The sequence below is a fragment of the Carcharodon carcharias genome, chromosome 14, assembly GCF_017639515.1.
Source record: "Carcharodon carcharias isolate sCarCar2 chromosome 14, sCarCar2.pri, whole genome shotgun sequence".
Lineage (NCBI taxonomy): Eukaryota > Metazoa > Chordata > Chondrichthyes > Lamniformes > Lamnidae > Carcharodon > Carcharodon carcharias.
Genome location: NC_054480.1, coordinates 34,328,548 through 34,340,779, shown reverse-complemented (window position 1 = coordinate 34,340,779; position 12,232 = coordinate 34,328,548). Strand labels below are relative to the sequence as shown.

The 12,232-nt window shown below is 41.7% G+C and overlaps 1 protein-coding gene across 2 annotated transcripts in view; it reads left to right on the top strand.

Moving 5' to 3' along the window:
* Positions 1–10,313: 10,313 nt before the first annotated feature.
* The window catches only part of rgs19 (regulator of G protein signaling 19), a 141,804-nt gene continuing 139,885 nt past the window's right edge, over positions 10,314–12,232 (top strand). The window contains exon 1 of one of the 2 annotated variants that reach the window (XM_041205136.1): positions 10,314–10,454. In XM_041205136.1, coding sequence (XP_041061070.1) covers positions 10,348–10,454 — 107 coding nt within the window. In that variant the 5' untranslated portion in view covers positions 10,314–10,347. The remainder of the gene's footprint in view (positions 10,455–12,232) is intronic. The other variant, XM_041205137.1, reaches the window with a different exon arrangement.

The following is a 12,232-nucleotide window of genomic DNA, read 5'->3' as shown; positions in this document are numbered from 1 at the left end:
CAGCTCCTTCCTTTTTACTCTGAGAAAAAAACTTCCTGGGAATTTCCACCTACTCCTTCTCTTCCCTGACTACCCACCTTCCTTTCACCTTCCCACTTTTTACCCTTCTCTGATTTAAAAGGGTGATGAAAAAAAAGGTTTAGCTCTATGAACTAACTCATAATCATCAGCTATCTCTGCTGCTTGTCTTACTATTTCAACCCCCTGATCCTCCACATGAGTTCTCATTACCAAAGGGATTGAATCTTTAAGTTCTTCCAAAAGAATGACCTCAATAAGAGCTGCATATGTTGTCTGTATTTTTAATGCCGTACCCACCGGTCAAAATTACTTTGTTTTACTCTCTCAAACTCAATATAAGTCTACCCAGGCTGCTTTCTGAAATTCCTAAATTTCTGCCAGTATGCCTCAGGAACCAACTCATATAGCACTCAAAATAGCCATTTTTTAACCAATTCAAAGTTCAATGACAATTCTTCTGACAGTGAAGCATAAACCTCATGTGCTGTACCCAGCAACCTGGATTGTAACAACAATATCCAGTTTTCCTGTGGCCATTTCATCTGTTTAGCTAGCTTCTCAAATGAAATAAAGAATGCTTCAACATCTCTTTCCTCAAACTTTGGAAGAGCTTCTACAAATTTAAACACCTCTCCACTGGGTTCTAATCTGAAAATAAGTCTTTCCTCACCTACTGACATCTCCTTTTTAACTGCTTGCATTAAGCTGGAATTCTCTCCCTCTGCCCCTTTTTCTCTTTTCTCCTTTTCTAACTCACCATTATTAATTCTCTTTCTTGTTTCTTTCGCTCTCTTGCCTTTCTGCCTGTTCCCTTTGAAATGCTCTTTCTTTTTCTTTTCCTGCTCCCTCCAGTTCCCACCCCTTGGAGAACCTGATCTCTCGGGTTAAAAACAAAAAACTGTGGATGCTGGAAATCCAAAGCAAAAACAGAATTACCTGGAAAAACTCAGCAGGTCTGGCAGCATCGGCGGAGAAGAAAAGAAACTCAACTCTTTTCTTCTCCGCCGATGCTGCCAGACCTGCTGAGTTTTTCCAGGTAATTCTGTTTTTGTTTTGATCTCTCGGGTATTCCTTCCACTTTCAAATGCTGTGCTAGACCTTCAATTATGTCTGGTTTCTTTGCCCCTGCAAGTAGTTCCAATTGTAACTTATCCACCAATTCCATTAACTTAACTTTTGTAACCTTTTGTGAACCAGCCAAAGTTATAACTTCAACTCCCAGACAAGTTTTAGCAACAGCCAAAGCCATATTGCAGTTTCACCACCTCAAAAAAATCCTCACACCAACTCCTGAATTCAAAGCACTTCTCATACTCGTAACCTTAATATTTACAAACTGCAACCCAATTAAGGAATTTCAAATATATCCCGCAAAGAGCCCCCAGCTTTGTTATGGCACAGCCAATGGTAAATGCTGAGCTGCTTAAATCCCAAAAGGAAACATGAAACAACTGCCACAAATGTTGTGCAATTTGTATAAATCTCGAGATGTGTGCCTTGAATTCAATAGTAATAAGATCACAAAGTCTTATAAATTTCTAACAAAACTGAATTAAACCTTTATCAATAGAAGAAATGATTTTAAGCACACACATAGATCTACAAATTACTACAATGGTAACTTCTAAATCCCCTATTTACTCTAACTCTCAGTTACACTTTTGTTAAGGCAACAGTAAGACACATAGATTTTAAAAAGACCCAGGCAAAAAAACACGAATACCTGGAACAGCCCAATTCAAAAAGTTGAGTTTTCATAACTTTAGTTCTTTGTAGACAGCAGCTTGAGGCTTAGAGGCTGGAGGCGTTTCACACTTATTTTTGATCTTAGAATGCCTACCCTTACACACAGTCTTCTCTCCTTTATCCGTATTTTCCCCTTTGAATGCAAATTCCCATTGTTTCACGATGTCTTTAGAATTTAACTCTCTAATAATAAAAATCTCCCATAGTACCAATTTTACCAGTAGTCTTTGGGAAAGGTAAACACATTGGGCAGGATTTTTCCCTTGGCAGGGGCACTCGGTGGGGGCGGGCGGGGGCGGTCGGGAAGCCGGCCGTCGCCCGTGATCGGCCCCACACTGCGATTTTATGCCGGCAGTCCAATTAAGGCCCACCCTGGATTAAGACGTGGATTGCGAGTGGCAACGCTAAGTGCTGGGCAGGGGGAGGAGAGTGAGCCAGGCCTAGCATGCAATTCATGCAAATGCAAGAAAGAGCGCTTCAATCTCCCTGAGGCACGGAGCTTTCTCAGGGAGATAGAAATGCTGTGTAAAAAAATTAATGAAGAGAATAAAAATTTAATAAAACATGTTCCCTCTTGTGACTCTGTCACATGAGCTGGGACATGTTTTTAATTCAAAAGTAAAGTTTTTATTTATTGTTTATTTGTTTTAGGGAAACCCATCCCGCTCATGGATGAGGTTTCCTGAAAAATATAAAGGCCGCTTGGCCTTTTCGCCTGCCCGCCAACCTTTAGGTTGGACGGGCAGCGTAAATTTGAATTTAATTAGATTGTTAATGGCCTTGACAGGCTTTTTAATTATCGGTGGATGTGTGCCAGAGTCGCCTGAATGAAATATCGCGAGAATGCGCAACAACATCGGGATGCACGCTCAATGTCATTTTACACTCAGGTGTGTCAGGCACGCGTCCAAATGCCGAGCGTAATATTATGCCCATTGTTTCTTAACTTCCCCTGGCTACGTGAAACATTTCACCCCTCCATTGAAATCAATCTAGTCTGGTTTATTTAAAAATACAAATGTTCCCTTTGCACCTATGTTTACCTACTTAACATTTCAAACCAAGTTTATCTTCTGTTACATCAAAGCCTTCAGACCAGGTGCCTTTAATTCAATTAAGTCACACACACACACCCACACACACAGACACACACAGATACACACACACACACACAAACACACATACAGGGCAGAAATTTTCACTCTCTGGACAGGCACATGCCCGACCCACTCGAGCATGAAATGACGTGTGTTGACGTCGGCCGAGTGTGCCGACAGCAATGTGCAGTCGCACGATAGTTCGGTCGGGGGGCCCCACCGACAATTAAAGGGCCTGTTAAGGTCATTAAATAATCAATTAAGCTAAATTTTTTGCTGCCTGTTCAACCTTATGGTTGGCGGGCAGGTGAAAAGGCCAAGCGGCCTTTGCATTTTTAGGAAACCTCATCCACGGGCGGGATGAGATTTCCAAAAGCAAATAAAAATAAAGTAAAACTTTCACAATTGAATTAAAAACATGTCCCTGCTCATATGACAGAGTCACATGAGAAACATGTTTTATTACATATTTATTTTCTTATTTTTTAATATCTCTTCGGGTGGGATTTTCCACACTCGCCCGCTGCTGGGATCTTCCGGCCCCACTGCAAGTTAATGGATTTCTGGCTGGGGCGCCGCCATAATTCCTGGGGGCCAGAAAATCCAGGCCTTCATCTCCCTGAGGCAGCTCTGTGCCTCAGGGGAGATTATGAAGTGCTCACTCATGCGCTGGCGCTAAATTTGTGCTCGGCCTGCTCGCACTCCTCCTCTTCTCCTGCACAGGCAGCGCTCAGCGCTGCTGCTCGCATTTCACACTGGGCGGGCCTTAATTGGCATGCTAGCATGAAATCACGGTGTGGTGCCAATCGCGGGCAGCAGTTGGCTTCCCGACTGCCCCGCCCGCCCCTGCTGAGCCCGGCCGCCAAGGGCATAATTCTACCCATACACACAGACAAAAACACAGATCCCACTATTACTCTACTTTACAATCAACCCCAATAACATTATGAAAATTATTATATTTTCAGAACAGCTGATAACCAGTTTGGCGCAGCTACAGGATGTGAAAGGCACTATATTTTATTATATAGCACCAGAAGTCATTGGTCAGATTTTGCCCTCAGATGGCGTGCGGGCCCCACCGGCTTGGCGGTGGGCGGACAGCCGACCCCCACCACTGAAGCGGGGCCCGCCGCCATTTTAAGCGGGCTCTGCACTTCCTGTTCCGAGGTGGGGGTGATGGGGGGTGGGTGGGGGGAGGAATTCCCCATCTGTCAAAGAGCGCACTTCTCCCTGAGGCAAAGTGCTGCTTCAGGGAGATTCATGACAGGTAGGTTAAGTGTAAAAATATAAACATACAAAAATTATTAACATGCCTCCCTCATGTGACAATGTCACACGAGATGGGACATGTTAATAAAAAACACATAAGCTTCATTACTTTTTTACGAAACGGACATGAAACTTCATCCCGCCAGTGGATGAAGTTTCATGAATAATCTGGAGCCCGCAGGGGCTCCTGGCTTGCCCGCCAGCCTTAAGGTTGGACGGGCAGGTCTTTAATTACTTTAATGAGCCTGTCAATGGCCCCAATTGGCCATTGACAGGTCGGCGGGTGGACAGCTGATTTCGCTGTCCGCCCGCCTTCCTAAAAATTTAAAGGGACCCTGACGACGTCGGGGATTCCTCCCGACATCATCCCGCGTCATTTTCCCCTTGGCGAGTGGGCCCTGCCCCTAAATCTTCAAGGGGAAAATCCTGGCCATTGTACACCTTCTCTTCATTTTTCAAATATCCAAGATTCTGCGCCAATGCCAAAAACACAAACCAATGAAGAACACAATATATTCCAATGTTAGTCTAAGCCATGATGCAAAATCTATTGCTGCATAAAAATTGATTTATGGTGATGATTTCAAATACAAGTATATAGGAGATATTTTCAAATCTATATAAAATTTCTAAAAATTTTGAAAATTCATGGCCTTATGATTGCACTAAAACTTAGTCACCAAAGGAAATCTTCACACCTCATTTCAAATCACGCTAACTCACCGTCACCAGAATAAATCCCCTTGGTGGCTTTTAATGTAACCAATGACAATATACAGCTACAGTTAGTGAAACATATTTGCTGTAAAAATAAAAGTGAGGCTAACCACGCTCACCATTATTTATGCACAAATTAGAAAGCAACTTCCAGGGATTGCACATGCACAATTAAATTTGAAAATCTCAGTTGCTCTCTGTGATACACTGACCCTCAGTAAACTGCATCAAAATAGCACCTCATTATCTGGCTCCCCATTCAAATGCATTGAATGACATAACAACTGACATTGTAGGCACAGATATAACTAGACACAAAGTGAGGGCTTTCCGTTGCAGAGAAGGTACTCTTTTAAGAGCATCATGAGTCTTAGTTTCTGCCAAGTAACCTCTCTGGCACTGAAAATTACATTTTACAATTGTGGTATTTCATTTCTTCAGCTTTTAATTATTGTTGAAAATTTTAAAAAAATTAAAAGCTTGTTGTTTTATTTTTTTCTTTTATCTTCCTTTAGCCAATCTTTCCTTTTTTTTAATTTTGCTTTCTGTATCTGGTTTGACATTGAATTCTGATTTTAACTTGCATATCCTAGTTCAATCTCTACACTGCTCTTTAACTATTCTTCAATCTGACAGGTTAGGGAGATTAGAGTTGCTTATTTTTTTGCACAACCCCTAGATGTCCTTTAGGAAGTGTTGTGCTGTTTGGCTGACAATAACTTGTCATGGCAAGTTAATGGGAAAGTGTAAGACTAATGAATGACATTTATCCCTTCCCTCCCCGCCAACCACCTCCACTACCCCACCATCACTGACCCCACCCCCCTCCGTCTCACACACACACACACACACACAAACACACAAAACACATGAATGGTGAGCACCATTTGTTCGCCACACATAGCAAAGTCTGGTCCATTATCTTCAATTTAGTGTTAGTGAGTCAATACTAGATTATCTACTGTTTTATGCTTCACTCAAAAGCGCTGCCAAATTCACAGCATAAGTTAATCTGCAAATTAAAATGGAATATGAAGGCAGTCACGAGTCTAATATTACAAGGTAGTAGAGACTATACCCTTTCAACTTACACAAAAAGCTTTTTCATCAGCCCCAAGGCCAATATTTATTTTTAACTTGGATTTTTCAGCGTAAAATGAGTCTTGTTACAGCAACATTTGGTAAGCTCACGAGGTCATTCAATTGTGTTTACTGATCAAGATGCTCCTATCATTTGTAAACCTTTACAAAAAGAGTAGATATCGGAGGCGAGCATTATCTCAATGCTTATTGTAGTCAGCTTGTTCCATTACTACATTTTTTTTAAAGTAGCTTCTCCTTTGTAGTCATCATGAATTTTATTTGCTTGTATCACCACCGACCAAACCCTCCCACCTGCACACATACACACACACACACAAAATATTCCCCCCCCCGACACACACACACCAATACCCATCCACACACACACAATACCCATCCACACACAAACACACAATACCCAACCCACACACAAACACACAACACCCAACCCACACATAAACACACAATAACCATCTCTCTCTCTCTCTCTCTCTTACACACACACACACACACACACACACACACACACACACACACACACACACACGAGTCTGCATGGATTTGTAAAGGGTATGTCATGTCTGGCAAACTTGATGGCATTTTTTGAGGTGGTGACTGAAGTAATGCATGAGAGAAAAAATAGCATTTTACATTTGCATAGTGCTTTTCATGACCTTCAGATGTTTCAAAGTTCTTTGCAGCCAATGAAGAACTTATGAAATGTATTCACTGTTGTAATGTAGGAAACATGACGGCCCATTCATGCACAATAAGCTCTTAGTGGATTTCCAGATGGCATTTGATACAGTCCCTTAAGGAATCTATTAACTAACGTTGAAGCCCATGGAACTGAAGACAAAATTATTGACCTGTTTAGGAAATTGGCTGCTTGGCAGGATCTAGAGAGTATGGATAATGGGCAATTAATCTAATTGGCAGAATGTAACTAGTTGTGTCTTACAGTGATCCATGTTGGGGCCTCAACTATTCACTGTATTTTTTAATGACTTAGATGATGGGCTAGGAAGCCACATAATCAAACTTACCGATGACACAAAGGTAGCCAGCATTGCCAGGTGTTTAGGTGGACACAAAATTACAGAGATATTGATAGATTAAGTGAATGGGCAAAACCGTGGCAAAAGGATTTTAATATAGGCAAATGTGATATCATCTATTTTGGACCTAAAGAGGATAGAATAGGATATTTTCTAAATAGGGAAAAGCTAAAAACCATGGAGGTCCAGGTACATAGATCACTATGACATCATAAAAAGTTACAGAAATATCAATAGGCTAATGAAATGTTGGTCTTTATGCCTTGAGGACTATAACACATGTAGAACCTTTCCAACTATACAAAACCTTGGTTAGACTACACTTGGAGTACTGTTCCAGACATCATACCTTAGGAATGATATATTGGCTTTTGGGGGGGGTTACAGTGTACATTTACCAGAATGATATCCGACCTCCAAAGGTTAAATTATGAGGGGAGATTACACAAACCAGGTTTTTTTCCCTGGAATTTAGAAGATAGGGGATTTTTTGGTCAAAACTTTCACAATATTAAGGAAAAGGTAGGGTAGGTAGAGAGAAACTACCTCTGCTGGGTGTGGGAGTTGAGGTTTGGGGGTATAGTCTAAAAGTTGAATCAATCTTTTCAGGAGTAGGTTACAAGTTTAGAATTTTCTTCCGCAAATGACAAATAATGCTAGATCAATTGTTAATTTTAATTGGAGAATGTCTTCTTGTAATCCAAAGACACCACCTTCACCACCTCCACCCTAGCACATTTGGTCATGTTGTGGGGGCCCTCCTCCTCCCGTCCTGGGGTACCAGGACCTCCCGCCGTGCTGTCACCTCCTCGAGGAGAGCAGCAAGGCAATCATCGGAAAAACGAGAGGCACAGTGCCCCACCCCCCTGCCCTACCCTCCTGCCTGGCCTGCTCACCAGCAGCGCTCTGGGGATTCCTTCCATTGGCCATGATTCACAGCCTTTGAAAGGCTGCAGGAACCTTTTTAAACATGCTCCGGGTCGCCATTGCACCCAGTGATCATTGCAGTCCCGCTGCCGCCTGCTCACTCCCGCTGTCCTCGGGAGCTGCGATTCACGCTGGGCGGGTCTTAATTGGCGATGGTGGCGATCGGATCCACGCCCGCTCCCACTCTGCCCCCCGCCAGCCAGAAAATTCCGCCCACTATCTTTCTCTCTCTCTCCCCCACCCCCGCCACCTACACACACACACTCCCTCCCTCTTTATTCAGATGATAAGACTTGTCTTGAAGATTGGTAAATAATGTGGTAATTTATTTCTGAAATATTTGGGATTGTTGGATAGTCCCTGGCAAATTGGTTCAGGATTTATTTGTGGTGTCTGGCGCCACCTTCCGAGGCTAAAAATGCATTTGCTTTGAAAGTCTGAAAGCAAAATGTTCTTTGATTGTGAATTGATAATTTGAGCATTAGTTAAATGATTTTGGAATTGAATTCAGGTAATTGGTGTCCAATTTTGGTCGGAAATAAGGAACGAATTCGATAAATTATAACATATTGAATGTTGTTTGCTAAAACGGTCATTTAGAAAGAAAAAAACTGCTGAAATAGTAGAAGTCTATAAATAGTGATCAGTTTTTATAAAAGGCCAGATTACATGCAATCTTGCACCTTAATGTTACAGAAATACATGAATTAAAATTTAATACCAGTTCACTGAAACCTATGGAATTAGCGTGTTTTTTTTTCTGAACTGCAAATGTTTTGTTAGTGCATTCAACAGCAGCTGATTTGAAGAAGGCAGATACATGCAAATAACGACTTAAGAACACCGAAGCCGGGTAAAAAAGTGACTCATCTTCTTCGAACCGTTGAAACATGTAATGTTAATTCGGTGATTATTGTCATTATTTGTCCTGGTACCGCACGAAAATGCATTGTGTTTTGACAGACGGTGAAGCTCTTTTTTAACTGAAAGACAAAATATTGATGCGTGAAGCTAAAGTCGCTGGCACGCAGCGCTTATTGGGTGACAATGGAAGAAGAGACTGTTTGAAACAGTCTGGCCTGGGAATCATCTTTTTGTGTCGATATGAACGCACAGGATACAAAGTACATCTTCCAGTCCTACTGCCAGTCCCTGTTAAACAAAATCTGCACCGCAATGATCTAAAATAAACTTAAAAGCAAGCATCGTAAAAAAATGTTAGTTTTATACTGCATCTATATATATGAAAAACCAATTAAAATGGGTATTACGTGGAAATATAGGTTAACTTAGAGTCAGCATGCATATACAAGTACAATTTATACTGTAACTATCGGGTGGGTTGGCTCAGCAGGACAGTGCAGACATGTTACAACTCCAGTCTGAAGCCTGCGCTCTGCTCGACACTCCCAGGAGGAGAAAGTCTTATTCTCTTTTTCAATCCACTGTGTATGGATATTAACATTCACTTCACATCACGTTTCGTCTTGGCTGAGAAGCCCTCCACAATAACTTGCGGAGTGCAAGTGCATCGTTAATTATTCCGATAACTGACAGGTTTATAAATTCTTGGATGGACTGTTTAGTCTTTTATCGATTCTGTTGTAGTAGCTTTGACATTTTTAGAATTGTTAATAAGTCCGTTCAGATGAAAAAAGGTTCCTTGGGTACATATCGAGGCGTAGCAATGTTTAGCTCTATATGCTTTCAAACATATGAAAATATACATATTTTAAAGTCACCTTTATTTCTGATGAGTCTGAGGAGTTTTTTGTCTTACGATGTATCGCAAAACTTCCACAAAAGAAGCTGGGCGAAGCCGATTTCTGGAGCTTAATTTTTCAAAATTATCTAAATTGAACTTAATTTGCCTTCACTTCAGTTTAAGGTACGCATCGATCACCAACCACGCTAGGATATTCCCCGATTCTGAAATCAGTCGCTCTAGGAAATCCTGTTGTCTCTGCCATGCGCACTTAAAGAATTAGAACAGTGGCGTGTGTATATGTGTGTGTGTGTATGTGTGTGTGTGTATATGTGTGTGCATATATATATGTATATATATTTACATTTGTGTATATATATGTGTGTATGTATATGTGCGTGTATGCGTGTGAATGTATGTAAATATATATGTGAATGTAAATATATGTGTGTATATGTGTGCGTATATATGTTTATATGTGTGTATACTTATGTGTGTATGTACATATGTGTGTGTTTGTGTTCTGTTTGAGGACTCTTTAAAATGCACCAAAACTGAACGTGGAATGTTGGTTTGCTGCGTGTTGTTGACAGAGGTGTGAGGGGTGTTACTGAAACACGGAGACCTGGGGAAAGCTTGTTGAACATCAGAGCTTTTCGACTGAGACTCTTTGACGTAGAAACCGAGCTCAACTGCGAGGAAGTCAATCGTTTCGAAACGCATGCGCAGCCTATCTATGCCAGCCGCCCTGGGTGTCGATCTGACTTTAAAAAAACGGATGTGCTTTAGAAAACGAAACAGTAACACACCGAATTTTAATGACAAACTGTGAGTATTATCTTCATGTTTGCTTGCTGGTATTAGTTTGTTTTTTTTCCCCCAACAAATCCATACCCAGAGATTGGAGCAGTCAATTTGAAGGCTAAACCTGAGAAATGTATCCGCTCCATATCCCACAATCTGACAAGTCTTCCTTTTGTGTACTGCAGCTCAATATTCACAGCGTTTTAGGCAAATTCTAAATCATTAGAAATGTCCGTATGGTCCTTTTATTTAAGAAAAAGAGATTGGAATATCCCCATAGAAACAAGAGGGTGGTATCACGTTTATTATCTTCTAATAGCTTTGTTGATTATTTTGTCTGTCAGTTCACATTTCTTGTGTGTTAACCTGTTCACCGTAAAATGCAGGATTATTTTAGACCCGCGAATAGCGAGAGCACCCATATTGTGGCTCTAAAGTCGTGGCCATTTGCCAGTCTCTCTGGTCACAGTTTTTAAGCTGAGCCTGGCAGCTCTGTCCGGCTCTGTGTCCTTTCGGCTCGCAGCTTTGAAGGAAAAGGTAACGCGCACGATTCGAAGTTGCGGCACTTTGGTTGCGCTGACCTTTCCCCTGCTGCTTCTTGCCACAGCCACCTGTGGCTGCTGCTGGATTCCAGGCTCGGATCGGCGCCACGCTCCAGCACCACTCGCGTCCAGGCAGAGATTTGCAATTCACACACCAGCCTCAGCCTCGCTTCGCGCGGGCTATACCGTCCAAGCTGAACAAAATGCCACGGGGATCATTTTCTCAAGATCTGTTAAGTGTCTACTGGGAGACAAAATTGCCTGCGGCTTCATGTTCTGATTTAGGCTCCTAGCATTTTCTTGTGGTTTGTTGTCGCCGCCTTTATTTGTTTGATACAAAATACACCAACAAATGAAGTAATGAGATTGTTGCATGCACCTTAAAACTGTTGGGGGTGTTGGGGCGGTGGGGTAGGGGGTTTGGTTGATTGTTTAGTTTAAAAAAATGGGGCATGGCCAAGTGATGGCGCTTGCTAGGTGTGGAAATCGGAGCAGCTACATTGTCACAAGAGGGAGGGAAAATTGCAGTTCTCTACTCAGATTCTATGAAGCACTTTTATCGTCCTACAGTTTCCCGTGCCTATAGATGTATATACAGCTGTTTCTCAATGCACACGCTTATTCAGCATTAATTTGAGGATGTTCAAATAAATAGAGCTTGATAATGTACTGCATTCAATTTTGCTGATAAATAGCAGATCTGATGTATTGCTCTCTAGACCAACAACGTTGCACAAGCATCTTTCTTTAAAGAGGCTGGTACTGATGTCCTTATTAGGAATTACAAGATGTTCAGTTATTCCTTAAGTGCACAAGAACAACATAATAGTACGTACACATGTTTAACACAATGTGATGACAGGCTGCAGAAGTATGAAACTGCAGGTAATGCTTACCGTGCTCATGTGGTGGGCTTGGAAAAGTGGTTGGCAGAACACAGGTACACTATTTATTCTTATACAGATCAATTGAAGTCCCATGAGTATGAGTGTGGTCAAGGATGGGCAATCAAGAGTGTTATTGTATGGTTTGAATTTGTTCACTGTGTCAAACCAATGACTTAGCCTGCAATATGTTTCTGAGATGCAAACATTCTCTCAAAAGTGTGTTGGCACTTGCAACTAAAGATGCAAATTGTCTCAGTAGAGCTGTTGGGGAAGCCCATATCACATGGTCGTCTCTCAAAAAAGCATTGCAGCACTAACATCATTGTGACGAAAGAGACACTAAGCTCTTGTACACTCTCCTTCTCAAAACATA